At 37.7% G+C, this 25903-nt stretch overlaps 1 protein-coding gene and 1 pseudogene across 1 annotated transcript; both read right to left on the bottom strand.

Annotated features, from left to right (window-relative positions):
- Nucleotides 1–21566, bottom strand: part of LOC131649405 (uncharacterized) — a 249949-nt pseudogene extending 228383 nt beyond the window's left edge.
- A 76-nt stretch (nt 21567–21642) lies between these two features.
- LOC131649406 (uncharacterized) lies at nt 21643–23426 on the bottom strand. Its single transcript, XM_058919166.1, has 3 exons — nt 22954–23426; nt 22047–22851; nt 21643–21744 (listed from the first exon to the last, which is right to left on the bottom strand). The coding sequence occupies exons 1-3, from the start codon at nt 23424–23426 to the stop codon at nt 21643–21645; spliced, it is 1380 nt and encodes a 459-aa protein (XP_058775149.1).
- Nucleotides 23427–25903: the final 2477 nt, after the last annotated feature.

Raw genomic sequence — 25903 nt, forward strand, 5'->3', positions numbered from 1 at the left:
TTCGAACCCCCTTCCTTATGATTACAGTTTCCCTGCGTTTTCCATGTGAGCCAGCATGTTTAGTCATGAATAAAATGCACAAGATAAAAGAAATACAATATTTTATGGATAAACGAAAAAGTCAAAGTGATTGGCGCATGGGTCCCACACACTGCTTGTATGGCCAATGGTATATGGGGAGAGATTGTGGAATCTTTCCCAGCCAATGAGAGAGCGTGAAAACGCCACACAACCAAGTCAAAAAGTCTCAATTACTATTCATCGTCCCTTCCAAAGACACCTGCGGATTCTGCAATGGAATTTCCTGTGGAAATTCCTGCGGATTTTCCTTCGTTTTTTCTGCAAACAAGAAAACTCAATAACACGCGTTAGATGAAAATCAAAGCTGCCCAAATCCAATGAATAGACCCTCACAAACACAGTGGAGGGGTCATTTTGGTCCAAAGCCGCCTGCACCCATGAGAACGAAACGAAGCAAGGTTCTTGCCCTAGCCATGGCAATCCATGGTTCCGACGTCATAGCTTCAATATAAAGGTTCATATCTTCCCTAATAGATGCCATAAACTCACAGAGACCATCAAACCAAATTAATACACGCCAATGTATGAGTTACAAAAATCAGGAATGCACATGAATATCAAAAACACAGTACGAACGTTTCAGGTGTTATATCATTCAACCAATGATGCAACCTTAACCTTTGTTACCTGGAAGGATGATTGGGATGATCCTTTGGCCTTGAATGGGGATGCTACAAAAATCCAAAGTTTCTTGAGTTTTTTTGTTTTTATTTTGAACCCTTGTGCTCTTGCTTCCCTATTGATTTTTTCGTCCCTTATTCTTGTGAGTTTGATAAGTATATATAATAGAAAACATTAGGTCAACAATATGGGAAAGAAATCATGTAGTTGAGGATTTGAAAATATTGAAAAAATTTGATTTGATTTGTATGAAAACTTGCTATTTTCATTCAATCTCTTTCCATTCAAATATATCTTATTTATTTGAGCCCCAAGAATGATATTTGAATGGAAAGATTGAATCATATACCACCTTGATCTTTATTTTATTTTCTCTTAATTTAATCTAAATAAAATCAAAAATAAATAAAATAAAAACCAAAACCATGCACGAATGAAATTCCTTGGTCTTGAAGGTGCTTCTTGGGCTTTTATATGATCCAAAATAAATCCCCATGATTTAATTCATTATTCTTGGTATTTTTCTTAATTTATTTGCTATTTAAAAGAATAAACTTCAAATAAATATCAATAAAAATTCCAAAAATAATAGAATAGCTTTGTAGGTCCTTATTTGGGTCAAGATCATGTTTGAAGTTTAGAACTTAGGCCCATTAGTCAAGAAACTCAAAATTGTCCAATTAGGGTTTCATGTTCTTTTTGAATTTCGCCCAACTTGTGCAAGTCATAACTCCTTCATTTTTTATTGTATGAAAGTGTTCTTGAACTTTTTAGAAATATTAGAGTGTCCTCTAAGTGATGCTTTTGGTTTCATCTCAATTAAATATTCCATGCTCAAGTTATGAGCTTTGACCTAAAAGGTGTTTTCGTTGACTTTTTTGGAGGACCTGTAATGTATTGGCTCATATCTCTTTTGCGGAAGCATTTCTTGACCTTGGGCCTAACATCAAAGTTGTAGAGAAAAAAATTTCCTTAAAAACGAGCTTTGGTTGAGGAAATTCTGAGAAAGTATGAGAGAGTTAAGGTTGGTCAAAGTTCAGTTGACTTTTACCTAGAAACCCTAATTTAGGAACTTTGTACTTTTATGAATTTTTGACCTTTTCTTGATGAATCATGGTCAAACCTTGATCAAATGATGAATGACACTTCAAAATGAGAATATCGACAAAAAATCAGGAACTTTGATTGTGATTTGACCAAAGTTTGACTTTTAGGTTAACTAGTCGATTGTTGATTATTTGGGCCATTGAGTGAGCAATTTTGGGAATTAGGGCTTGAAAATTGGCATAGGGATTATTTGAATAATATGATAGGCCATGGAGTCTTCTTGAGGTATCAGAACCTGACTTTTCATTGAGAAAGGCAAAACCCTAGTCGGAGAGCTGTTCTTTAAGAGGGTGTGTGCTCAATTGAATCTTGAGCTTTTGATGCTTCCATGTAAATCTGATGGGAAAATTTTGGGAATTTTGTTAAAATGAAAGAATGAATGGAGGTTGACCTTTTCCAGGGGATTTTGGTTAAAATGAAAGAATGAATGAAGGCTGACACTTTCCAGGGGTTTTATGGTTAAAATGAAAGAATGAATGGAGGCTGACCCTTTCTAGGGGTTTTATGGAAAAAAGATTATCTAGTTGAGACTTCTTGTTTAAAGCCCAAGATTAAGGCTGACACTGACTGAAAATAAACAATTATGGATCCTAGACTCTGCTAAGGAAAATTATGGAAGATAAGGGTGACAGAGATTGTCCATGTCTCTAATTCCAAAAGGTGTGCTCAATACTGATATTGAGACATTCTTAGTATGTTTAAAGTTTGGTTTGAAGAGTAGAAGAAATTCACCTGGGTAGGCTAAAAGGTGACTAAAGACCTGTTCCTATGTTTATAAGAAACCTGATGGGTCCTTGTATACAAGCTCAGGAGGAAGTTGGGAATGCTCTTAAGAAGCCTGTGGGTCCTTGTACAAAGCCCAATAGGAGCCTAATCGAGGGCCATCGAGGGTCCTTGTTATAGCACAAGAGAAAGCTTTGTGGTTTTGAACTTATTTTGGCTCTAAGCAAATGGGTAAGAGGTTTTACCGGGAATAATTCCTCTTAGGTGGATGTATCCTATTTTGGGTTCTAAGGCTTTTTCAAGATGTTTCACCGGGAATAATTCATCTTGAGGGTTTGAACTAAAGATCTCTAATTAGGAAAGAGCCTTCACCGGGAAGGCATTCTCAATCCTAGGCCATAGTCCTATAATATATATATAGTTTAACTGTCTAAAGGTTTTACTCAGACGTAGTTCTAAACAATATATACACAGTTTATATTTGACAGTAATTTAAATGAAAACTGTAAATTGAAAGCTATAAAGCCTAACCTGGATGGAGTGGAGGCCTTTGAAGATGTATGTACAAAGCCTTACCAGCAGTTTGATTGTTTATTGATAATAGTTGAATATTTATGATAAACAGTTAAAGGTTTTTTGAAAACAGAAGAAGTGAAGATGGACAAAGGTTACATAGGTATCTGAAAAGTTTCACCGAGAATGCCCTTCAAATACCAGAAGAATGTTTTGAAAACAAATTGAATATTTTGTAAATACAGTTTTGAAAACAAACTATGAAAAGAAAGAAGGTGTTGGGTATTACACTCTGTCGCGGGGAAAAATCGATCGGGGATGAGACACCAGATGCCTTCTTTGGGCTCGATGCTCAAGAAAATGATTTTTCTTTTGTTTTTGTCACGACCAAACTTTTTATTGTTTCCAAAGTAGGAAAAGGAAAAAAGTTGCAATAACCTTAAAAGGAATGCAAAGCAAATAACACAAAATTAAAAGTAATGCAAAAGTGGGGGAGAGATTCCGGGTAAGAGGGTTGGTTATACGAAGGGAAGGTATTAGCACCCAACGTATCTATAGTACTCTATAGGTGTCTTTGTAAGCCCAAGAGGAGGCTATGGGAGGGACAAGTCGTTTGTATGAAGCCCAAGAGGAGGCATGGTATAGTTGGTTTGAGCTCTTAGAGCAATTTCACCGGGAAACCATACTCTATGTCCTAACCTAAACTAGGGAGATTCTTTACACGAAGCCCAATATGAGGCTATGGGGAACCTAGTGTTGTACTAAGTTGAACAAGTATATATAACACGATCACAAATATGAACAAGTACGAACAAATATTAATAAATACATGAACAAATACGAACAAGTATGAACAGTTATACATTACAAGGTGTGTGTATACAATGGAGTTTATGAAAGAAATATACCTGTAAGGATGATCCGTTTGTATACACGGGGCTCGGGACTTATACCCGGGGAGAGGCCCATTAAGTTTATCCAAAAGATATGTAAACAAGTATTTACAAGGGAGGTTGGGACTTATACCTACATGGAGGCCCATGGTATTTTTGAGAAGATTTAAAGAAAACCTTCATTTATGATTTGTTATTCGAGGTTAAAAATCAAATTGATCGAGGTATGTACAAAAAGGTGTATGTACAATGAAATACCTAATTTCATGAAAGGGAATGGGACTTATACCTATGTGGAGGCCCATGGTATTTTATAAAACATGGTTGATTATTAAAAAGATGCAAGGTTTCGTCGTTTGAAAACAGTTTGAAAGTTTTGTTTTGAAAGAAGTTTTTTCTGTTTAAAAAAACTGTACAAAGAGAAAGGAATGGGACTTACACTCTCTAATATTCAAGAGGCCCAATGAACTTTGAAAAAGACTTAATCAATCAAAAAGATTTAATCAAGAGTTTTTTTGAAAAGAAAACCAAAAAGAAAAGGTTTATTTGTTTTGAAAAAACGTGATCGTTTGTTTTAAAACAGTTTTGAATTTTCTTGAAAGAAAATAACTTATTTTAAACAAAGGAAAATATTATGTTTAACTAAGACCTAAATGAATAGGATTTGATCACAAAAAATATTTACAAGTGATTAGGTTAAAAAATCCAATGAAAAGTAATATTTAAAGTATTAAAACACTTAAAAACAAGTCATTTTAAACCTAATAAAAATATACCAAATTATATATATTTTTTGTGATTTTTTTTTATATTCATAAAATATATATATTAAATAAAGAGTGTAAAAAAAAGAAGTAAAAATAGTTAATTTTGATTGGTTAAAATGATTGATGAAGTTGTGTAAAAAACAAAAAAAAAATGATAAAAAGAAGGGTTTGGTCCCATAGGGACTTTAACTCGTGACCTTGAGGTCACCAACCAGAACACTTGCCAACTGAGCTGCGCGTGCAACTTGTTAGTAACACGCTTCAATTTAGTTATATTTTAAAACGAAACATTTGAATTTTCTGAACAAAAATGGCGCCAAGAACACATCCTAATTTGATTTTTGAAAATCTTTGAAACTGGATTGTTTTGATCAAGTGAAGGGTCTATCTCACTCGGTTTTTCACAAGGATCATGATGGTACCCTCATAATTCATTTATTTTTGCTCTAAGGTGATCAATTTCCGCATGAACATGAAGAACCCTAAAACTGAATTTGATAGTGAAATGATGTATGTGCAAGTTATGATGCAATTGATTGAGGGTTATTATTCAGTGATGGTGCAGAAACAAGATGGCAAAGCAATATTTCATTTATGATGCATGTATGATGGAGTTTGAATTTTAAAACACTTACCTTAAAAGTTTGCAAAACTGAGAATCGAGTTCTTGCTTGGAGGTGTTACAGATGTTGTTTCTTGATCTGGACAGCTTCAATGATGATTATGGAACATGTTTGAATGTTTGGAATGAACTGAATTCATCTGAATCACTCAATGGAAACCGATCTGCAGTAGGGCCAAGTATGAATCGAGCTTGATGATTATGAGGTTACAGGCTATATGAGATGGATTGGATAGTTCATATGTGATATATGGATGATGTTAGAAGTGTTAGTTTGGACAGAAATGAGCTTGAATGAAATTTGGCATGATAAGGCTCAATATGTGTTCATAGGGAAATGAGGTAGTGATTCTGAGATTTAGGTGTTTTTGGGGTGTGTGAATGGATCAAACACATCACATATGATGTTTAGAAGTTGTTAGAACCACCATCTTGGCCAGAACTTCAATGGTTTAGAGGTTGAGATTTCTACCTCTTTGAAAACTATGAAACTTCCAATTCAAGAAAGGAAGAGAAAACCTACGCTTTGTGAGGTTTTGGTGTGATTTTGAAAGTGATTTGAACTTTTATTTATAGGCCAAGGATTCTGAACTTCCAAGCTTTGCAAGTTGATCTTTCTTTGGTGACTTTGCTTTAAGAGATAAAATGGAATCTTTCACATTAAATGCATATGGTTAAAATGACTAAACCATGGTTAAAATCTTCCAAGCTTCTTATCTCTTTCAAATCTGATTACAAACCATAAATATCTTCCAATTATTGCATATGTGTATCATTGCTTGCATCGTTTGGTAGAATAGTTCATAACTTTGGTAAAAATGGCTTGTAATTTCAAGTGAAATGATCACTAATGGCAAAATTCAAAACCATAGATATACTTCATATTTCTTCATGCTCTTAGACATTTTGGAAAGCTCATGTTATGTACTTCAAAACCCTAGTTGAAAGTTTCTTCAAGACCTATAAGGAAATGGGTGAAAAAGATCCATGAACTTTGAAGAAAGTGAGATTTTATGTGATTTTTCAAAAGATACCAACTTTGAAGCTCTATATCTCTTAAATGGTTGATCTTATGGAAAAACATTATATGTGACAAAGTTGTTCATTGGATCAAAATCTACACCTTTCACGTTGGAAGATTTTTTCAGTTTGTAGGTGAAATTTTGAGTTATTCCCTTCCAAAGTTTGGAAAAAACCATTGAAAAACACTTAGAAAATTTTCTAAGTATGGAAAGTCAAACTTTTGACTTTTTGATTCTTGATTGATTTTCTTGATTTTCCTTGATCAAATGACTTCATAAATCATATATTGATGATTTAAAACTTCAGAAGTCATGGTTGACCAAAATTTCCAAAAAGTCAATGGTGATCTTGTACAGTTGACTTTTTCCAACGAATCGCGTTTCTGGATATTTCAAATGAACCAAGCTATCCTCACCAAATGAATGGTATGAATGGATCACATTGAGTTATTGGAGGTCCTTGAGCCATGGTTTAAGTTGTGGTACCATGTTCTGATTAAAAAGTCAGTTGTTAAGGTGAATTAGGTCTAAAACCCTAATTGTCGACCTGATGAAATTGATGACTGTGGATCTTGAATTGGGATACAATCTCCATTAGATATTTTCATAGGGACTATTTTAATATGATTGAAACCTTTGAGTGATTCCCTGGAGCTTTTTAGGGTTTCCCAAATGTGATCCCTGATTTTAGTCCCTAATAGTTCAAAACCCTAATCTGATGATTTGAAATTTCACTGTTGATCAATCCTTGTGTAGGAGATGTCCTGAGCCAATAGATTAGTTCAAAATGATGTACTTGGGGTCTTGAGATCATGTCCCAAGCCATTAGTTCAAATTCTGAGCAAAAGTCAGGAATTTGATGTCTTCAGTCAAAACCCTAATTTAGTTGATTCAGAGCCTTTGAGGTTGTTGAAATGAATCTTTGAGGATCAAATGTTGATTGTTGATGAAGATGATTCATTTGAGATGAAGGGAGAATAAAACCTTAATAAGAAACCCTGCTGAGCACAAGTGGCAAACACAAGTTATGCAATTTGTTAGATATGCAAATGATGCACATGCAAATGATATGAGGTGATATCTTAGGTCAAAAATTAGGGTATGACACACTCTAATAGAGGCCCATAGATTTACTTACTGCTTATAAGAAACAGTTGATTGAAAATGAAATACTGTTGTTTAAACAATTTTATTAAAAATAAAATGAAAAGGGGTTGGGACTTACACTCTATTAGAGGCCCAGAGATTTATTTACTGCTTATAAGAAACAGTTGAAGAGATACAAGGCTTTGTTGTTTGAAAACCTGGATGGTTTGTTCGATCGGAGATTGAAAATAGTTTTGAATTTTGACAAAAGTCAACTTAATTAAAGTAAAGATGAAAGCTATACCTAATTAAGACATAAATGGCTTAGGGTTTTATCACAAAATTAATCATACAATAATTAGGTTAAGAAACAAATGAAAACATATATTTGAAGTGTTTAAGAAAACACTTAAAATACACCATTTTAAACATAATAAAAATACATGAAATAAATAATTTTTTTTTTGTGATTTTTTGATTGTTTATAAAATAGATATATTAATTGACAAGTGTGTGAAAAATGAAGTTAAAATGAATTAATTTGATAGGTGTATTAATTGTGTGAAGTTTGTGAAAAAATGAAAGAAAATGGATGTTAAAAAAATAGTTTTGGCCCTAGGAGGGTTTGAACCCACGCCCTTATAGTCATACACTCAAAATAATACCACTAGGCCAGGCACCAGTTGGTGACAATAACACGCGCGCAGTTAGTTTTATTTTCAAAACAAGTGGGAAATTATGAAAAAAATAAATAAAAGGATCAAAAAGTCTGGGGCGAGGGGGATTGGAACCCTAGACTATGGGCATGGGGAGATTAAGAGCGCATGTGAGGCCACTAGGGCAAACAATGAATTAGTTTGTAAAACGCATACCATTCAAAATAAAATAAACTTTGCGCATGTGAATGCTTGGACTTGCTTGACACCTTCTGGATTGCTCTATGGACCTCCAATTGCAAGATACTCAAAATTATAGCAACAATGGTATTCCCCTACTTACAGAAGTGATCCAGATGGTTGGATCAACTCCAATGAACCTCCTTAAGATGTTAGAAGGCTTACTTTCAAAAGAGAAGCTCTGGTTTGAAGAATTCGATTCTTCTTGCCAAAGAACTTTTGAAAACTATAAGCAAGAGGGAGAAATGAAGAATGCAAGAAATTATGGTTGCTTTGGTGTGTCTATTACTGAGGTATCCACTTCTATTTATAGGCAAATGGTGCAGAGTAGTTTGGGAGAGTGCGCTTGCTTAGTGAAGTAGTTTTGGTTTCTTGGCCATGAAGAAATCCAAAGAATATCCCAAGTGCAATGATAAGCTCTTTGATACCACTTCATAGCCATCGGTTTTGGTTGATCTTAGGGGACAATTCTGATGCAGAAATGAGCTCCAATTGGTTGGGAAGAGATTCCTTTGGTGATTCACCACTTGGCCATAAATTCTCAAAATGCAATCATTAGATAATCACATGTTTTGGTTTTGGAATATTCCTTCAAATATTTGTGTAATGATGCAAACGATTCTCTCCTATCGTTGAAATGTTTTTGAGGTGTAGATGCACCAATTAGTGTAAGCACTTGCATAAAATCGCAAATTTAAAACTTCAAATGCCTAACTTTGATCAATCATATCTCTTGGCTCAAAATGAATTTGGAAAAGGTTGAGAATAATTTGGAAAGCCCTTAACATGTACTTCAATTCATTAGTTTCGAGTTTATTCAAAATCAATTGGGAAATTTGTGAAAAATGAGCTTGAAGTTTGAAGAAAACTAGGGTTTTTTGCTTGTTTTATGAAGGCAGCAACTTTGGAGCTCTATATCTCTTCAATGTTTGATTTCTAGCCAAAAAATCTTTTGTGACAAAGTTGTTCATTTGGTCAAAATATTCAACTTTGATATTGGAAGTTTTTTTAAGTGTGTACTTGAAATTTAGAGATATTCCCCTCCAAAGTATGAAAAGTCAATCTTTGACTTTTTGATTCTTGACAGATTTTCTTGATTTTGTTTGGTCAAATGACTTGAATAATCATATATTGATGATATTTATCCTTAAAAGCCATGTCTTGACCCAAAACCCTAAAAGTTAAAGGTGATCTTGTATAGTTGACTTTTTTCAGATGAAGTGAAATCTTGGACTTTTGTGATGAATCAAACTCTCCTCCTCAAATGAGTGATGTGAATGGATTATATTGAGGTAATAGAAGTTCTTGAGTTATGCTTTGAGTTTTGGATCCATGTCCTGATTAAAAGTCAACAATGCTAGTGAATTAGGTCTGAAACCCTAATTGTCGACCAGATGAAATTGATGACTGTAGATCTTGAATTAAAGTGTAATGCCCTATGGATATTGTCATATGGATCATTTGAAGATGATTGAAGCCTTTGAGTGATGCCCTGGAGTTTTTTAGGGTTTCCCAAATGTCGTCCTTGATGGGTTCAAAACCCTAGCTGAGCAAACCTGAGCCCTGATGATTGTTGTCTAATCAACATAGGTGAATAAATGACTAATTTGAGTCCTATGATTGTATTAGAGGTTATTCTCATATTGATTGATCCTTTTCCTGAACTCCTTTGTCCTTGAGCACCCCCGATTGGGTATCAGACAAACAAGTGACTGCTCTGAGTACCTGTTTGGAGTTTGATGAGGTATTTGGAGGTGTGACATCTCAGGGGGAGTTCAAAATTAGGGTATGACAAATTCCACTATTTAAGTTTCTTTCATTAGGAGGGAGAAATATTGACATCTTGATCTCTCCTGAGTGAATGAGACTTAAATACCAAAGAATGCTCGAATTTTGGGCGTCCTTGAGATGTTGCGGTGATAATAAAATCCTTGTGCATTACTTGATTCCGTTGTCACACTCTATGGGGAATAGGGAGACAAACTCCTGTAGAAATGTGCTTATGCAAATTCTGGTGAATGGATGGCAATGTAGAATCCATGATCCAACTTCTTTGACTATGTGTTGATACATAGAAAAAAGTAAACAACTTCCACTTGTTTCGGATGTCCAATCGTGAAACTGGTCTTAATTGTAATTTTGGACGATATCTCAGATAAAGAGAAAAATCTCCAAGGGTTCGTTCCCTTATCAAACTTCTCGCCAGTGTCTGTTGGAGAGATGCCATTTGATGGATGACAAGAAACTTTATCATACTTTTCTTCAATGTGACGTCTTCGAAGGAATGCCATATGATCGTGCATCCTTTTGAGGAGCTAATGACTTTGCTTGAAAGCGGACGAACTATTTTCGGGACGAAAACTGCCATTCATCGACTTATGTTGGGGAATTAACAAACTGCTTTCTAGTAGGAAAACTGCCATTTGTCAATTCTGCTGAGGAATCCGAACTATATTTTTTAAGAAGACTGCCATTCATCGACTCCCCTAGAAAATTAACAAACTGTTTTCTAGGAGGAAAACTGCCATTTGTCGACCCTGATGGGGATGAAACATCTTGGAAGAAGACAAACTGTTTCTTGCAAAGAAACTGCCATTTGTCGATTCCCTGGGTATTAAACAGACAAACTGTCTTTCTGTAGAAGGACTGCCATTTGTCAATCGCTAGGGGGAACAAACTGTCTTCTGCTGAAAGAGACTGCCATTCGTTGACCCTGCTTAGGAAAAAGTGAGCAAACTATCTTATGCTGAAAGAGACTGCCAGTGGCTAACTTTAAACAAGGAATCCTTAAACGAACTGTCTTTGTGAAAAAGACTGCCATCCGTTATCTCCGCTTGGGAGAAGTGAGCAAACTATCTTCTATTGAAAGAGACTACCATTTGCTGACTTAAACAAAGAATCCTTAAACGAACTGTCTTCGTGAAGAAGACTGCCATCCGTTATCTCCGCTTGGGAGAAATGAGCAAATTGTCTTCTGTTGAAAGAGACTGCCGTTTGCTGACTTTTGTGGGGAAATTCGAAAGTGGACAAACTATCTTCCGTAGAAGATTACCGGCTATCGAACTATCTGAGAATCCTGGTTGGGGAATCCTAAAAGTGGGCAAACTATCTTCCGGAGGAAGACTTCCATTTGTCGGTTCGTTGGGGATTACCATCAGTGAACAAAATTATCTTCCCGAGGAAGACTGTTGTTTGTTAACATGCTTGGGGAGATCCTCGCGTATGAATTGTCTTTAGGAAAAAGGCTATCCTCTCATGATTTGCAGGGGAACTTGAGTTGAGGTCCACGTGACTTGGGCAATAGCATGATCAATGCCTAACTAGACAATATTAATTATGCAAACATATGATATGATGCGTGAAGCATGCACCAGGGTTATGATGATTATAAAGTGATGTGAATAGAATTGTCGCGGATGTGAAATCCTGTGGCACGACTTGAATTTTGTTGATCAGAAGATGTCTTCTTCTTGCAGTTTGCACTCCATCGGGGTTATCGGGTTACTGGTTGTCCGTTGTTTGAAGTGAGTGAAATGATTTGAAGTGAAGATCCATTATCGGGAGATGTTCGCAAAGCGACCTCATGGGAAATTTTTGGTTCCCAGAGTCTCAACTGTTCTTGGAGCAACTGTTTGCATTCTTCCTATTGTTTGTAGACCTTACAAAGAAATTTCACCTTTATTTTGCAAGTAAATTCATTTTAATTTTTTTTGAAAACGTTTGTTTCAAGAAAATGACTATCAGACCTAAAAAATGCATTTTAAGAAACTGAATAAGTTTCGATTGCAAAGAAAAGGCACAAGGCTCATATTGTTATTTATGGAATGGTAATCAGCCAAATGCATGATTCCATGGAGTATTTACAAAGTTGGAAATTGGTAATTTTCGGGAAAAGGGTTACGATGAAACGTGACGACCGTTATCTTTCCCTTCCATTCTGAATTACGCTGTATTCGTGCTTTGTAGAAGATGACCAACTAATGATGAATACTCCGCTATGGATTTCTGAATGATCAAGTTTGTCCTGAACACAATTACTTGCCATATATCCCTAACTTTTGCATAGACTACCCCTTTCGGGTTTTAAGTCCACCGGGATTGATTATATATTTTTTATGTCTCTAACTTTTTCCTAAATCGTCCTTTCGGGTTTTCGATTAACCGAGACACTCTTTTTTGCCTAAGTCGCTCTTTGCGAGTTTTCAACTTAGCGAGCTGTTCTTTTAATTATTTAGGCGAAGTATTTCTTGACTGTGTCAACGTTCACAGGATGGGTGAATTCTTCTCCGTCCATAATCGTGCGTATTAAGGCTTCTCCTGAGAAAGCTCTCTTGATCACGTATGGGCCGTCATAATTGGGAGTCCACTTCCCCCAAGAATCTGTGAGAAAAGATTGAATCTTTTTGAGTACAAGGTCACCTTCTTTGATTGTGCGATGTCGGACCTTTTTGTCGAAAGCTTTCTTCATTCTTTGTTGATATAGTTGTCTGTGGCATAAAGCTGACATGCGCTTTATTTCGATTAAGTTCAACTCATCGAATCTGCTTTGGCACCACTCGGCTTCTGTCAATTTTGCCTCCATCAAGACTCTCATTGATGGGATCTCAACCTCTATGGGTAGGAATTCCTCCATGCCATACACAAGGGAGAAAGGAGTTGCTCCATTCGAGGTACGTACAGACGTACGGTAACCGTGAAGAGCAAACGGGAGCATTTCATGCTAATCTTTGTAAGTGATGACCATTTTCTGAATAATTTTCTTGATGTTTTTGTTAGAGGCTTCTATAGCCCCATTCATCTTTGGTATGTAAGGAGATGAGTTGTGATGTTTAATCTTGAATTCTTCACAAAGTTCCTCATCATTTTGTTGTTCAAATTTGACCCATTGTCAGTGATTATCTTGCTAGGAATGTTGTAGCGATAAATGACGTGATTCTTGATAAACCTGACGACAATTTGTCTTGTGACATTCGCATATGAAGCTGCTTTGACCCACTTGGTAAAATATTCTATGGCTACCAAGATGAAGCGATGTCCATTGGACGCTTTTGGCTCGATCATTCCGATCATGTCGATTCCCCACATGGAGAAAGGCCAAGGGGAAGAGAGTATGTTGAGAAGAGATGGTGGCAAATGAATTCTATCTGCGTAGATCTGACATTTGTGACACCTCTTTCCATACTGGAAGCAATCTGACTCCATCGTCAGCCAATAATATCCTGCTCTCAGTATTTTCCTGGTCATGGTGTGTCCATTGGTGTGAGTACCAAAGGAACCTTGTTGAAAAGTATATTTTCGGCAAATATTTTTATATCGTATCCACAGAGATTGGGTGATATTACCGCCGTTCTATAGTTGTGATCATTTTAAGTTGATAAGAAAAAAATGAGTTTGGTTTGTGTTTGGAATTTATCTTGAATTTTAGAAACAAACTAAGATAGTAGAATAAGATTTTCTCAAATAAAAGTGCTTTGCCAAGATTAGTGTTCACTATTCCAAACTCATGCATTCCCTCAAACCATGTATATGAATTCTCATCTCATGAATACAATCTAGTATTGCCTCAATAAGACTTATGTCTAAGTAATATTGTAACAATTGTTAAATAACACTTTAGGCAATTTCTTCACCTAAACATAAATCTAACCATCATTATTTAGCAATACACATGGTAAACAATTCATAAGTCTATTTCTACAACTCATGCATTGTTTGAATAAATCTCTAAAACAACATTTATATTATCTTTTTCAACAATAATATAAATCAAAGATAAGAGTTCAAAACAAGAGATTCATACTATATTCATTCAATGAGAGATTCACATACATGAAGGTCTAAGAGAGATACATAGAGTTATGAAGAATAGCTACCTCTAGTCTTGACAAAGAAATAGGGTTTAGTTCCTCATCACCATGGTTGCAAGCTTACAAAGATGATAAATTTCGTTTTTGGCTTTTGCTCCCTTTTCTCTCTGTATTCTTTCTTGTTTACTTGGCAGCTCCCTTGTGTTCTCTCCGCTCGTATCCTCTTTGATCACTTCATGATGTAACATTCTGCAAAACTAGAGAAGAAAGTGAAATATCTACTCAAATCACAAAATAAAGAGACTAACTTCAATTTCTTGCACTTTGTGTGAGTAAAGCGCGTGATTTGCAAATAAAAGTTATTAAAGGGACCAATAAAAAGATATGAATTACACTACAATTTGGTCCCTAACAACTCTCCCCAACTTGCCATTTTGTTTGTCCCAAAACAAAAATTCTCAACAAAGAACACAAAGGAAGGCAAGAAAATGATTCACAAAATTTCAAGCAATTGGGTGGTTCAAAAGCATAAGGCTCATTTGTGGTACACCTACCTCAATACTAGAGCAAGGCAATAATGATCAATGGTTGTGCGCAAAAATACATATCAAAAAGTTCCAAAAGGTACATGTCAAGTTTGAATCATTCCTACACACAATTTGAGTAATATGAGATTATGAAGGGTCCTTTCACTCACCCGAACAAATAAATCAACAACACCTAAATTATGCATTCATCAAGACAAAACACCAATTATGTGAACAAAATGAGAATCAAAGGTCTTTCATGGGTTGTAGTGGGGCTTGGTTTACAAGGAAGGGATAAAATCGAAGGAAATCTAACAAAAGTTCCTAAGGGAGCATTTCTCCAAATTCACTCAATAAATTTCCTTAAACCCAATTTTCTTTTCTTCACATTCCACAACCGGGGGGCTTTTTCTTACTTGACACTTATAAGTGTTGAGTCTTTTCTATTTCTTTGGCTCAAATTTTTTTCACAAATATGCACTTGTCCTATTTCAACAAGAGATATTAATTTTCTTTTATTGACCAATTCTTTATTATTCACAACACTAATGGTTCTCCCCAACTTTTTCTTTTCCTACCAAATTGATAACAAAAATGCTCCCAAAGGAAAATAAATTGCCACCAAAATGGTCAAGGGTTTACACACACAAAAGAGTAGGATTCATTAATTCAACAATTAAGCAATAATGACTTGAAATGAATCCTAAAAAGCTCAAAGGGGGAAAACAAGGGATGTTCCTCACAAGGTTGATTGATTTGCTATTTTTGGCCAAGTGGTTTCTCTCCTTTCAACAATGCCTTATCATTTTCTCAAATGTTCACAACAAGGATCAATGCATGATTAAACATAATAAAAATGTGTCAAAATAATGTTCGGTCTCCCGCATTTGGTGTACATTGGAAGGCTACCTCACACATGGTTAAGTTCTAGATGATTCAAAAAGACATGTAATTCTAAGAACTTATGCTATAAACTTTTGCACAAACCATCAAATAATTATTGCAAAGTCTAGTAAGTGGTAAAAGTGTACCTTGAATTTGCCGCATACCATTCTTATCATTACCACCCCACTTGCTCACTTGGATCCTCCTTCACATGCCCCTTTGTTTCTTCATTCGCATGAAAAATCACAAACAAACAAAATTTCTTTTAGCAAGCACGGCAACAAAGTTATTGCAACATCAATCACAATTCATCATCCACACAAAAGCAAAATTGAAATAAGTCTTCAAAAGTCAACAACTTAAAAAGTACACAAACCAAATTTTTAACAAAAAGTACTTAAATGGAAATGCTAGAATTTTAAAATTGCTGAAAATAAAATCCTAAACTACAACTATCAAACTTCATCTTCAAGCATCTTCATCATCACCACCTCCGACCGGTCCGAGGGTGTCTTCCATCTCGGTGTCCACATTCGCGGTTCCACTTCCGCTCGCATGACTGCTGCCTCCCCCCATAAAAGCTGGCCTGCCCTCAGGCCAATTAGCATATGCCACATAATCCGCCTGGGAAGGGAAGGTGCGAGCCTCCGGTGCCAAAAAAGTGTTTTGAAATTGTTGTTGCATGGCATCGAAAAGAAAGGTTTGAGACCTCCTTGAAGCCTCAAAATTCTCGCAGCAGTAAGAAGCGAACTCCATTTGATTGAAAACAGGCGCACGGCGTGCACGCTGCCTGGAGGTGGAGGTTCCTGCTCTCTCGGCCCTGTTTGTTGCCCCCTCACAAAACCTGCTCACAAAATAATCGTTAATCGCAGAGGTAATAGTAAAATGCACTTCCTGGGGAATTGGTACATTTGCTTTCCTGCACAACCCCATGATCAACCCTGGATAAATGAGATTCCCGGCCTTTCCACCAAATTTCGTCCCACTTGTTGCCACTTTTCGCAACTCATTGGCTATGATGGATGCGATGTCGACTGATTGTCCGTCCATAATGAATGACATCAAGCATGCCACTTCAATGGGAATGGTGGTGGTGTGAGATCGGGGCCTGAAATTGTTTAACATTAGGACAAGGAGAGCTCGAGCCTCCAAAGTGAAATCTTCCCTTCTCCAATTTTTTGCATGTCCCTGCTCATTGAGCACATAAGTTCTGCCCTCTTGACACAACTTGCTGCTTACCCAATCATAATCCCAATCGGCGGCATCATTCTTCATTCGGTAGGCGCATTTTTCTCCCTCTCTCAACTGTAGGGGGTTTCCTAAAAAGTTGTTGATCGCGTCTCTGTTAAAGACGATAATTTTGCCCCTCACTTTAGTCCTATAATGATAGGCTCTTCCCTCTTCCACTTGCAGGGCATTGGCGTAAAATTCACGCACAATGTCATAGTTGATATCTTTCATCGGTTCACATAATTTCCCCCACTTACGCCCTTCTATTATACTGACAATCCTGCTGAACTTTCCATTCGGGTTGAATTGGACCAACCTTTCGGCCACAATTGTTCTCTGAACCAGGTCATTGTACCTCTCTTCACATTCGTCACTGAGAAATTTGCTTACCACTCTGCTGGGGGCTGAGGTCTTAGTACGTTTAGACATCTGCACACAAAACAACCAGCACAACAACACAAACACCCAAGATTATCAGCACAAGACAACAAAAATATGGTGGCTGAATTCACTGGGTTCGCGGCGCGAGAAGAAGGACGCGGCGCGTCCTGGGCGAAACCCAGAAATTCAACCAGCAGACATGGCAACATCCATGTTGTCCTCACAGCGATGGTAAAAAAAAGAATTGATTCTAACACCTTTCAATTTAACAAAAACAACTAGCTTAAGTTCTGAATTTAAGATGCTACACATGCAAGCTTGAACAATCTCTCTATTCTAACCCTAAAAAAAAATAAACTTTAAAAGGAAAGAAAAGGACAGATCTAGAACCACATACCTTGAGTGAGAGTGTTAGAGTGATAATTAAAGATGCAAGATAGGGTTGTGAGAGTGGGTGTTGTGGAGTGAGGGAGGTAGGGTTTTTCTGCTTGAGAGGAAGAACTTGAGAGAAGAAAATGAAAAGCATGAAGAATGAAATGAGACAAGGAAGAACCTTAAAAAGCCAAGTGACTATCTGAGTTCCGTAAGTGACGCGGCGCGAAACAGTGTACGCGGCGCGTACTGAGTGGTTTTTGAAAACATTTGATTCTGCCACTTTGTTCGCGGCGCGAAATAGTGGACGCAACGCGTACTGAGTGGTTTTTGAGAACATTTGATTCTGCCACTTTGTTCGCGGCGCGAAACATGGGACGCGGCGCGTACTGAGTGGTTTTTGAAAACCTTTGATTCTGCCACTGTGTTCGCGGCGCGAATCTGGTGACGCGGCGCGTCCGTAGCAGGTTTTTCTTTGAAAAACAGTATTCCACATAATTTTTAACGGCACACGCAAATTACGAAACCAGTAACTAATTAAAACAACAAAGATAAAAGTGAAACTTACGACGTTGGGTTGCCTCCCAACAAGCGCTTTGTTTAACGTCGTTTGAGCTCGACGGTCCATGATGATTCAAGGTTCGATAAGCGAAATCACGCTTACATCTCGATTGAAATCACCACCATGATACACCTTCAGTCTTTGCCCATTTACTGTCCAGTTGGCCTTAGTCTTTGGGTCCTCCACAACAATTGCTCCATAATTACGAACTTCCCTTACTACAAATGGTCCCGACCATTTTGATTTTAATTTGCCCGGAAAAAGTTTCAGCCTAGAGTTGAAGAGGAGTACCATTTGTCCTTCATGAAATTCTTTTGACCTCACTTTACCATCATGATACTTGTTCACTTTTTCTTTGTAAAGTTTATTTGAGTGATAAGCGGTGTCTCTTAATTCTTCAACTCTATGAAGCTGATCTTTCCGTTTTAATCCGGCTAAATTGGAATCAAAGTTTAAAAATTTGAGAGCCCAAAGTGCCCTATGTTCCAACTCAACCGGCAAATGGCAAGTCTTACCATAGACCATTTGGAATGGTGTCAAACCTATTGGAGCCTTAAGTGCAGTGCGATATGCCCACAAGGCTTCATCCAACTTTGTAGACCAATCTTTCCTCGCACTTGAAACGGTCTTCTCAAGAATCCGTTTAATTTCCCTATTAGAGACTTCGGTCTGACCATTAGCTTGAGGATGGTAAGGAGTGGTGGTTTTGTGCTTGACACCATAATGTTCTAACACTTTTTCCAATGGTGCATTACAAAAATGAGAACCACCATCACTTACCAAAACTCTAGGCGCACCAAAACGGGAAAATATGTTTTTCTTTAAAAATTTGATTACTGTTTTGGAGTCGGCCCTGGGTGAAGCACTTGCTTCAACCCATTTGGACACATAGTCAACCGCAACGAGAATATATTCATTACCCAAAGACGGAGGAAATGGGCCAACAAAATCAATGCCCCAACAATCAAATACTTCAACTTCCAGCATGTTGGTTAGTGGCATTTCATCCCGTTTGCCTATTCCCCCACTTCTTTGACATTGATCACAACTTTTAGCGTGTTCATGGGCATCTTTAAATAATGACGGCCAATAAAATCCCGATTGAAGGACTTTCGTGGCTGTACGTAAACCGCTATAATGACCCCCGTATGGAGAGTTGTGACAATGCCAAAGAATGTCTTTGGACTCTTCACTCGTGACACACCTTCTTAAAATATTGTCCACTCCTACCTTGAAAAGGTATGGATCATCCCACACATATTGCTTGGCATCGGACAAGAATTTCTTCTTTTGATTACTAGTGAGGTCTTCCGGTATCAAACCGGTTGCCTTAAAATTTGCAAAATCGGCAAACCAAGGCCTCACTTGTATCGCATAGAGTTTCTCGTCCGGGAACTCCTCTCTCACCTCACTTTCTTTCATTGTCACATCTATATTGACCAAACGAGACAAATGGTCCGCCACCAAATTTTCGGACCCTTTTTTATCTCGGATTTCTAAGTCAAATTCTTGCAGCAAAAGAATCCAACGGATCAATCTTTGCTTAGAATCCGGTTTGGTCAACAAAAATTTAATGGCTGAATGGTCCGTATAAACAACTACTTTAGAACCGATCAAGTAAGCTCTAAACTTTTCCAAGGCATAAACTATAGCTAGTAATTCCTTCTCCGTAGTAGCATAATTTATTTGTGCTTCATTCAAAACTTTACTAGCATAGTGAATTGCATGGAAAATTTTAGATCTTCTTTGACCCAAAACAGCCCCGACCGCATAATCGCTAGCATCACACATAAGTTCAAAATCGAGTTTCCAATTTGGTGCAACGATTACGGGTGAGGTGACAAGTTTTTCTTTAAGCTCATGAAAGGCTTTTAAACAAGACTCATCAAAGTTAAAAGTCATACCTTTGTTGAGCAAATTGCTCAATGGCCTGGCTATCTTGGAGAAATCCTTGATGAACCGCCGGTAGAAACCCGCATGACCAAGGAAACTTCGTATTCCCTTGATGTTGATCGGTGGGGGCAGCTTCTCGATCACCTCTACCTTAGCCTTATCAACTTCCAAACCCCTTGACGATATTTTATGACCAAGAACCACTCCTTCGGTAACCATGAAGTGGCATTTCTCCCAATTAAGCACAAGGTTTGTTTCTACACATCTTCCAAGCACCACGTCGAGATTCTTCAAACATAGATCAAAAGACTCGCCATAAACGGAAAAATCGTCCATAAAAACTTCAATACACTCCTCAATCAAATCTGAGAAAATCGCTTGCATACACCGTTGAAATGTTGCCGGTGCATTGCATAACCCGAACGGCATCCTTCGATAGGCAAAGACACCAAATGGGCATGTAAAAGCCGTTTTTTCATGGTCCGCCGGGTTTACCGTGATTTGGTTATATCCCGAATAACCATCCAAGAAGCAATAACAGTTTTTACCGGCCAGTCTCTCTAGCATTTGATCCATAAATGGTAGCGGAAAATGATCTTTTCTTGTGGCTTGGTTCAACCGCCTATAGTCGATACACATTCTCCACCCGGTTACCGTTCTTGTAGGAATCAACTCGTTCTTATCATTTCGGATGACCGTCATCCCACCTTTCTTTGGTACCACTTGAACCGGACTTACCCATGCGCTATCGGAGATGGGATAGATCATCCCGGCTTCCAATAGCTTAATCACCTCTTTCCTAACCACTTCCTTCATAGACGGATTCAAACGCCTTTGTGGTTGTGCTACGGGTTTGAAATCATCCTCCATCATGATGTTGTGCATGCAATAAGCTGGGCTAATTCCCTTCAAATCGGACAGCACCCAACCTAAAGCTCCCTCATTTCTCTTGAGCACCTCAATTAACTTCTTTTCCTCCTTTGGTGATAGAGCACTACTAATTATCACCGGTTTGGTGAAATTCTCGCCAAGGAAGACATACTTCAAATGAATGGGTAGTACCTTTAGTTCAACCTTCGGTTCTTCATCTTTCCTATTCACATCGAGTTCCTCGACCTTTTCCTCTTTTTGCTTAATTTCTCCACAAGACTCCAACTTTTCCAAGATGACTTCAATTTCTTTTTCTTCATCTTCAAGGGAATTGTTGTAAGCTCCGATGAGAGTTTTCTCCAACGGATTAGAAGTATGAATATGATTACACACTTCCACAACTTCCTCTTCAATTGCATCAATGCGAAAGACATCATGCTTGTCCTTGGGGTGTTTCATGGCTTCAAAGAGATTAAAAGTGACTTCCTCATTGTCCACTCTCACTTTCATGAGTCCATCATCAATGTCTATCATCATCCGGGCTGTTTTCATGAAAGGCCTTCCAAGAATTAATGGAACATCTCTATCTTCTTCCATATCTACCACCACAAAATCTACCGGAAATAAGAATTTATCAACTTTGACCAACATGTCTTGAGCAACTCCGTAGGGTGAAGTTGTCGACTTATCCGCTAGTTGCAATGTCATACGGGTAGGTTTCATCTCGACATTCCCCAATCTTTTTATGATAGATAAGGGAATTAGATTTATGCTCGATCCTAAATCAATGAGACCATTCCCGATGTAAGTGTCTCCGATGGTAACCGGCAAGATGACTCGTCCCGGATCGGATTCCTTCCTTGGGAGATTTCTTTGGATTATAGCACTACATTGGGCATCTAGCAAGACTGTTTCATTTTCCGGATACCGTCTCTTCTTGGTGAGAATGTCCTTCAAGAATTTTGCATATTTTGGCATATGTTCTAATGCTTCGGAAAATGGAATATTTATTTGAAGTTGCTTGAATATATCCATAAACCTTGCATGTTGCCTCTCATTCTCCTTCCTTGATGGTGCATGAGGGTAGGGTAGATGTTGAATGGGTCTTGCACTCACTCCTTCTTTGTTTTTCTTCACACTTTTATCTTCTTTTCTACTTCCATCTTTTTCTTTTTCTTTTTCGACTACCTCCTCCTCTTCTTTTCTTTTTTCTTCTTCTACCACTATCTCATCCTCCTCACCCTCAACAACAACAAATCCATCATCCTCCACTACTATTTCCTTTCTCTCCCCATTACTCACTTCCTTGCCACTCCGTGTAATAATTGCCTTGCAATACTCCTTTGGGTTAGGTTGAGTGTTTGCGGAAAAAGAAGGTCCCGTTTGTTGTTCGGCCAATTGTTTTGCAAGCTGCCCCACTTGATTTTCTAAGTTCTTTATGGCAGCCACATTAGTCTTTTGGTTCTCCATAGAAACTTGCATGAATTGGTTGAGTGTATCTTCCAACTTTGAGCCTCCTCCTTGAGATTGTTGACCTTGGCCTTGTGGATTCGGACTTTGATATGGACTTTGATGTTGATTGTGTTGGTTGTTGAATCTTGAGGGTTGGAAACCTTGGTTGTTCCTTTGATAACCTTGATGTTGGTACGGAGGTTGCCTTTGATAGCCTTGATGTTGGTTGTTCACAAAATTAACTTCCTCTCCTTCGGGTGGTGGACAAAAGCCGGTAGGGTGATCACCTTTGCAAAGTTCACAACTTGCTACTTGAGAAGTCATTTGCATTTCATGAATCTCCTTCATTTGTTGTGGGAGCTTTGACATTTGCTTGGTGAGTAACTCGACTTGTTGAGAAAGGATTTTGTTTTGAGCGAGGATAGCATCATTGGTGTTTAATTCAAGAACTCCCGGCTTCCTTTGTGATGGACTCCTATCGTGTTGAGTTTGGAGATCATTGAGTGCCATGCGATCGATTATCATTGTTGCATCCTCCGCACTTTTTGACATTAAAGATCCACCCGCGGTAGCATCCAAAAGTGTTTTGTGCACCGGTTGAAGTCCATTTCGGAAGATGTGAATTTGTGTGAGATCATCGAACCCATGACCCTTGCATTTTCTAAGCATGGATTTAAATCTTTCCCAAGCCTCATTTAAGGATTCGTTGCCTCCTTGAGTGAAAACCGCAATTGCCGTTTTGGCTTCCATGAATCGGGATTGAGGAAAAAATCTCTCTAAAAACTTCTCTTCCAATAGATTCCAATCCGTCATCACGTTTGGTGGTTGATCAAGATACCACTCTTTGGATTTCCCCACTAATGAATGTGGAAATAGTCTCTTGAACAATGATTCTTCATTTGCCGCATCAACTCCCGTTGAACCCGCTATCTCATAAAATTTGGTGAGATGTGCAAAAGGGTCTTCATGATCCATTCCGGTGAATGGGTTTGCATAAACAAGTTGAAGTATTCCGGTCTTCATTTCCGTATTTGCACCACCTTGAGCATTGCGTGCGAATTGGGCGGTACGTCTTGGACTATTGGCGGACATTTCGGTTGGAACCACACCCGCCATGTCTCCTTCAAATGTGTCTACAACTACTTCTTCAATTTGATTGTTGGAAGAAGTAGATGCCTCCTCTCTTTGTCTCTTCTCTTGAGCTAACTTTCTTCTTCTTCGTGTCTTGCTATTGAGCTTTCGAAGTGTTCTTTCAATTTCGGGGTCGAACTGAAATTGCTCTTCTGTAGCTTTTTCTCGCATGCACAAGAATCTACAAAACTAGCAAACCAAGTGAAACGCAAAAGAGTTTAGAAAAAAGCAACAACTTAAAATAATGAACTATTGCAATGCTTGCAATATCAAACGCCAATCCCCGGCAACGGCGCCAATTTGTTGAAAAGTATATTTTCGGCAAATATTTTTATATCGTATCCACAGAGATTGGGTGATATTACCGCCGTTCTATAGTTGTGATCATTTTAAGTTGATAAGAAAAAAATGAGTTTGGTTTGTGTTTGGAATTTATCTTGAATTTTAGAAACAAACTAAGATAGTAGAATAAGATTTTCTCAAATAAAAGTGCTTTGCCAAGATTAGTGTTCACTATTCCAAACTCATGCATTCCCTCAAACCATGTATATGAATTCTCATCTCATGAATACAATCTAGTATTGCCTCAATAAGACTTATGTCTAAGTAATATTGTAACAATTGTTAAATAACACTTTAGGCAATTTCTTCACCTAAACATAAATCTAACCATCATTATTTAGCAATACACATGGTAAACAATTCATAAGTCTATTTCTACAACTCATGCATTGTTTGAATAAATCTCTAAAACAACATTTATATTATCTTTTTCAACAATAATATAAATCAAAGATAAGAGTTCAAAACAAGAGATTCATACTATATTCATTCAATGAGAGATTCACATACATGAAGGTCTAAGAGAGATACATAGAGTTATGAAGAATAGCTACCTCTAGTCTTGACAAAGAAATAGGGTTTAGTTCCTCATCACCATGGTTGCAAGCTTACAAAGATGATAAATTTCGTTTTTGGCTTTTGCTCCCTTTTCTCTCTGTATTCTTTCTTGTTTACTTGGCAGCTCCCTTGTGTTCTCTCCGCTCGTATCCTCTTTGATCACTTCATGATGTAACATTCTGCAAAACTAGAGAAGAAAGTGAAATATCTACTCAAATCACAAAATAAAGAGACTAACTTCAATTTCTTGCACTTTGTGTGAGTAAAGCGCGTGATTTGCAAATAAAAGTTATTAAAGGGACCAATAAAAAGATATGAATTACACTACAATTTGGTCCCTAACAAACCTTCATGTATTTCTCTTATGAGTGTTTCTGCTTCTTTTTTATCAACACGTTTGAACAGAACCATGTCGAAATTTCTCTTGTACTGAAAACATCTTCTTTCAGGATGAATCTGCTAGATAACTTTCTCAAAGTCTTTCTTTTTTTCCTTGATGGCCCAAGAGGGTACTCTTGCATTTGAAGAAAGTTTTTGATGTCGTGATACCACGATTTATCGTCGATGGTCGCTTCTACTGTGAAAACATGAGCGGGCATATCCAGGCGCAAAACATCGATCCAAGGAATGTCATTCCAATGATTTATCCTAATCATGGAGGAGAGTGTGGGTAATGCATCAGCCAAGTTGTTTTCTTCACGAGGAATGTGATGAAAATCTACCCTGTCGAAGAATGGTAATAATCTTCTCGCGTAGTCTTTGTAAGGGATAAGACCTGGTTGGCGTGTTTCCCATTGTCCTTTGATTTGATTGATGACCAAAGCAGAATCTCCGTATACATCCAAGTGTTTGATTCTTAGATCCACGGCTTCTTCGAGACCCATGATGCAAGCTTTATATTCGGCCTCATTGTTTGTGCATTTGAAAGTTAATCTGGAGGTAAATGGAATATGGGTACCTCGAGGGGTAACAATGATTTCCCCAATTCCTCGTCCATAAGCATTGACAGCTCCATCAAAGATCAAGCCCCTTTGGGATCCTATCTCAGGTCCTTCGTCTGGTAGTGGCTCGTCGTAATCTTTTATCTTGAGGTACATGACCAGTGAGTTGGTGGTGAGCCAAGTGCTTAGCTAGGATGCTTCCTTTCACGGCTTTCTGTGCGTGATACTCAATGTCATATTCTGATAACAACTTCTGCCAACGGGCAATTCTTCCAGTTAAGGCAGGCTTCTCAAAGATGTACTTGATTGGATCCATATGGGAGATCAACTAAGTAGTATGTCTAATCATGTACTGGCTGAGACGCTTGGCAGCCCAGGCCAAAGCACAACAGGTTTTCTCGAGCATGGAGTGGCGGGATTCACAGTCAGTGAATTTCTTGCTCAGGTAGTAGATGGCATGCTCTTTTCTTCTCGTCTCATCTTGCTGTCAAAGGACACAACCCATGGAATCTTCTAAGACAGTTAAGTACATTATCAAAGGTCTTCCTTCCACTGGAGGGGACAAAATGGGTGGTTCGAGTAGATATTCCTTAATGCTATCGAACGCTTTCTGACAATCGT

This window comes from Vicia villosa, linkage group LG2 (assembly GCF_029867415.1).
Source record: "Vicia villosa cultivar HV-30 ecotype Madison, WI linkage group LG2, Vvil1.0, whole genome shotgun sequence".
NCBI classification, from domain to species: domain Eukaryota; kingdom Viridiplantae; phylum Streptophyta; class Magnoliopsida; order Fabales; family Fabaceae; genus Vicia; species Vicia villosa.

Bases quoted from the DNA above. Each gene is read 5' to 3' on its own strand.
- LOC131649406 (XM_058919166.1), bottom strand. From the start codon at position 23,426: ATGGCGGGTGTGGTTCCAACCGAAATGTCCGCCAATAGTCCAAGACGT. The intron at 22,852-22,953 runs GTTCGATGATCT...AATGTCAAAAAG, and splicing joins AGAAAATGCAAGGGTCATGG to TGCGGAGGATGCAACAATGA. The intron at 21,745-22,046 runs GTAGTCGAAAAA...TGCCCAATGTAG, and splicing joins AAAGAAAAGAAGAGGAGGAG to TGCTATAATCCAAAGAAATC.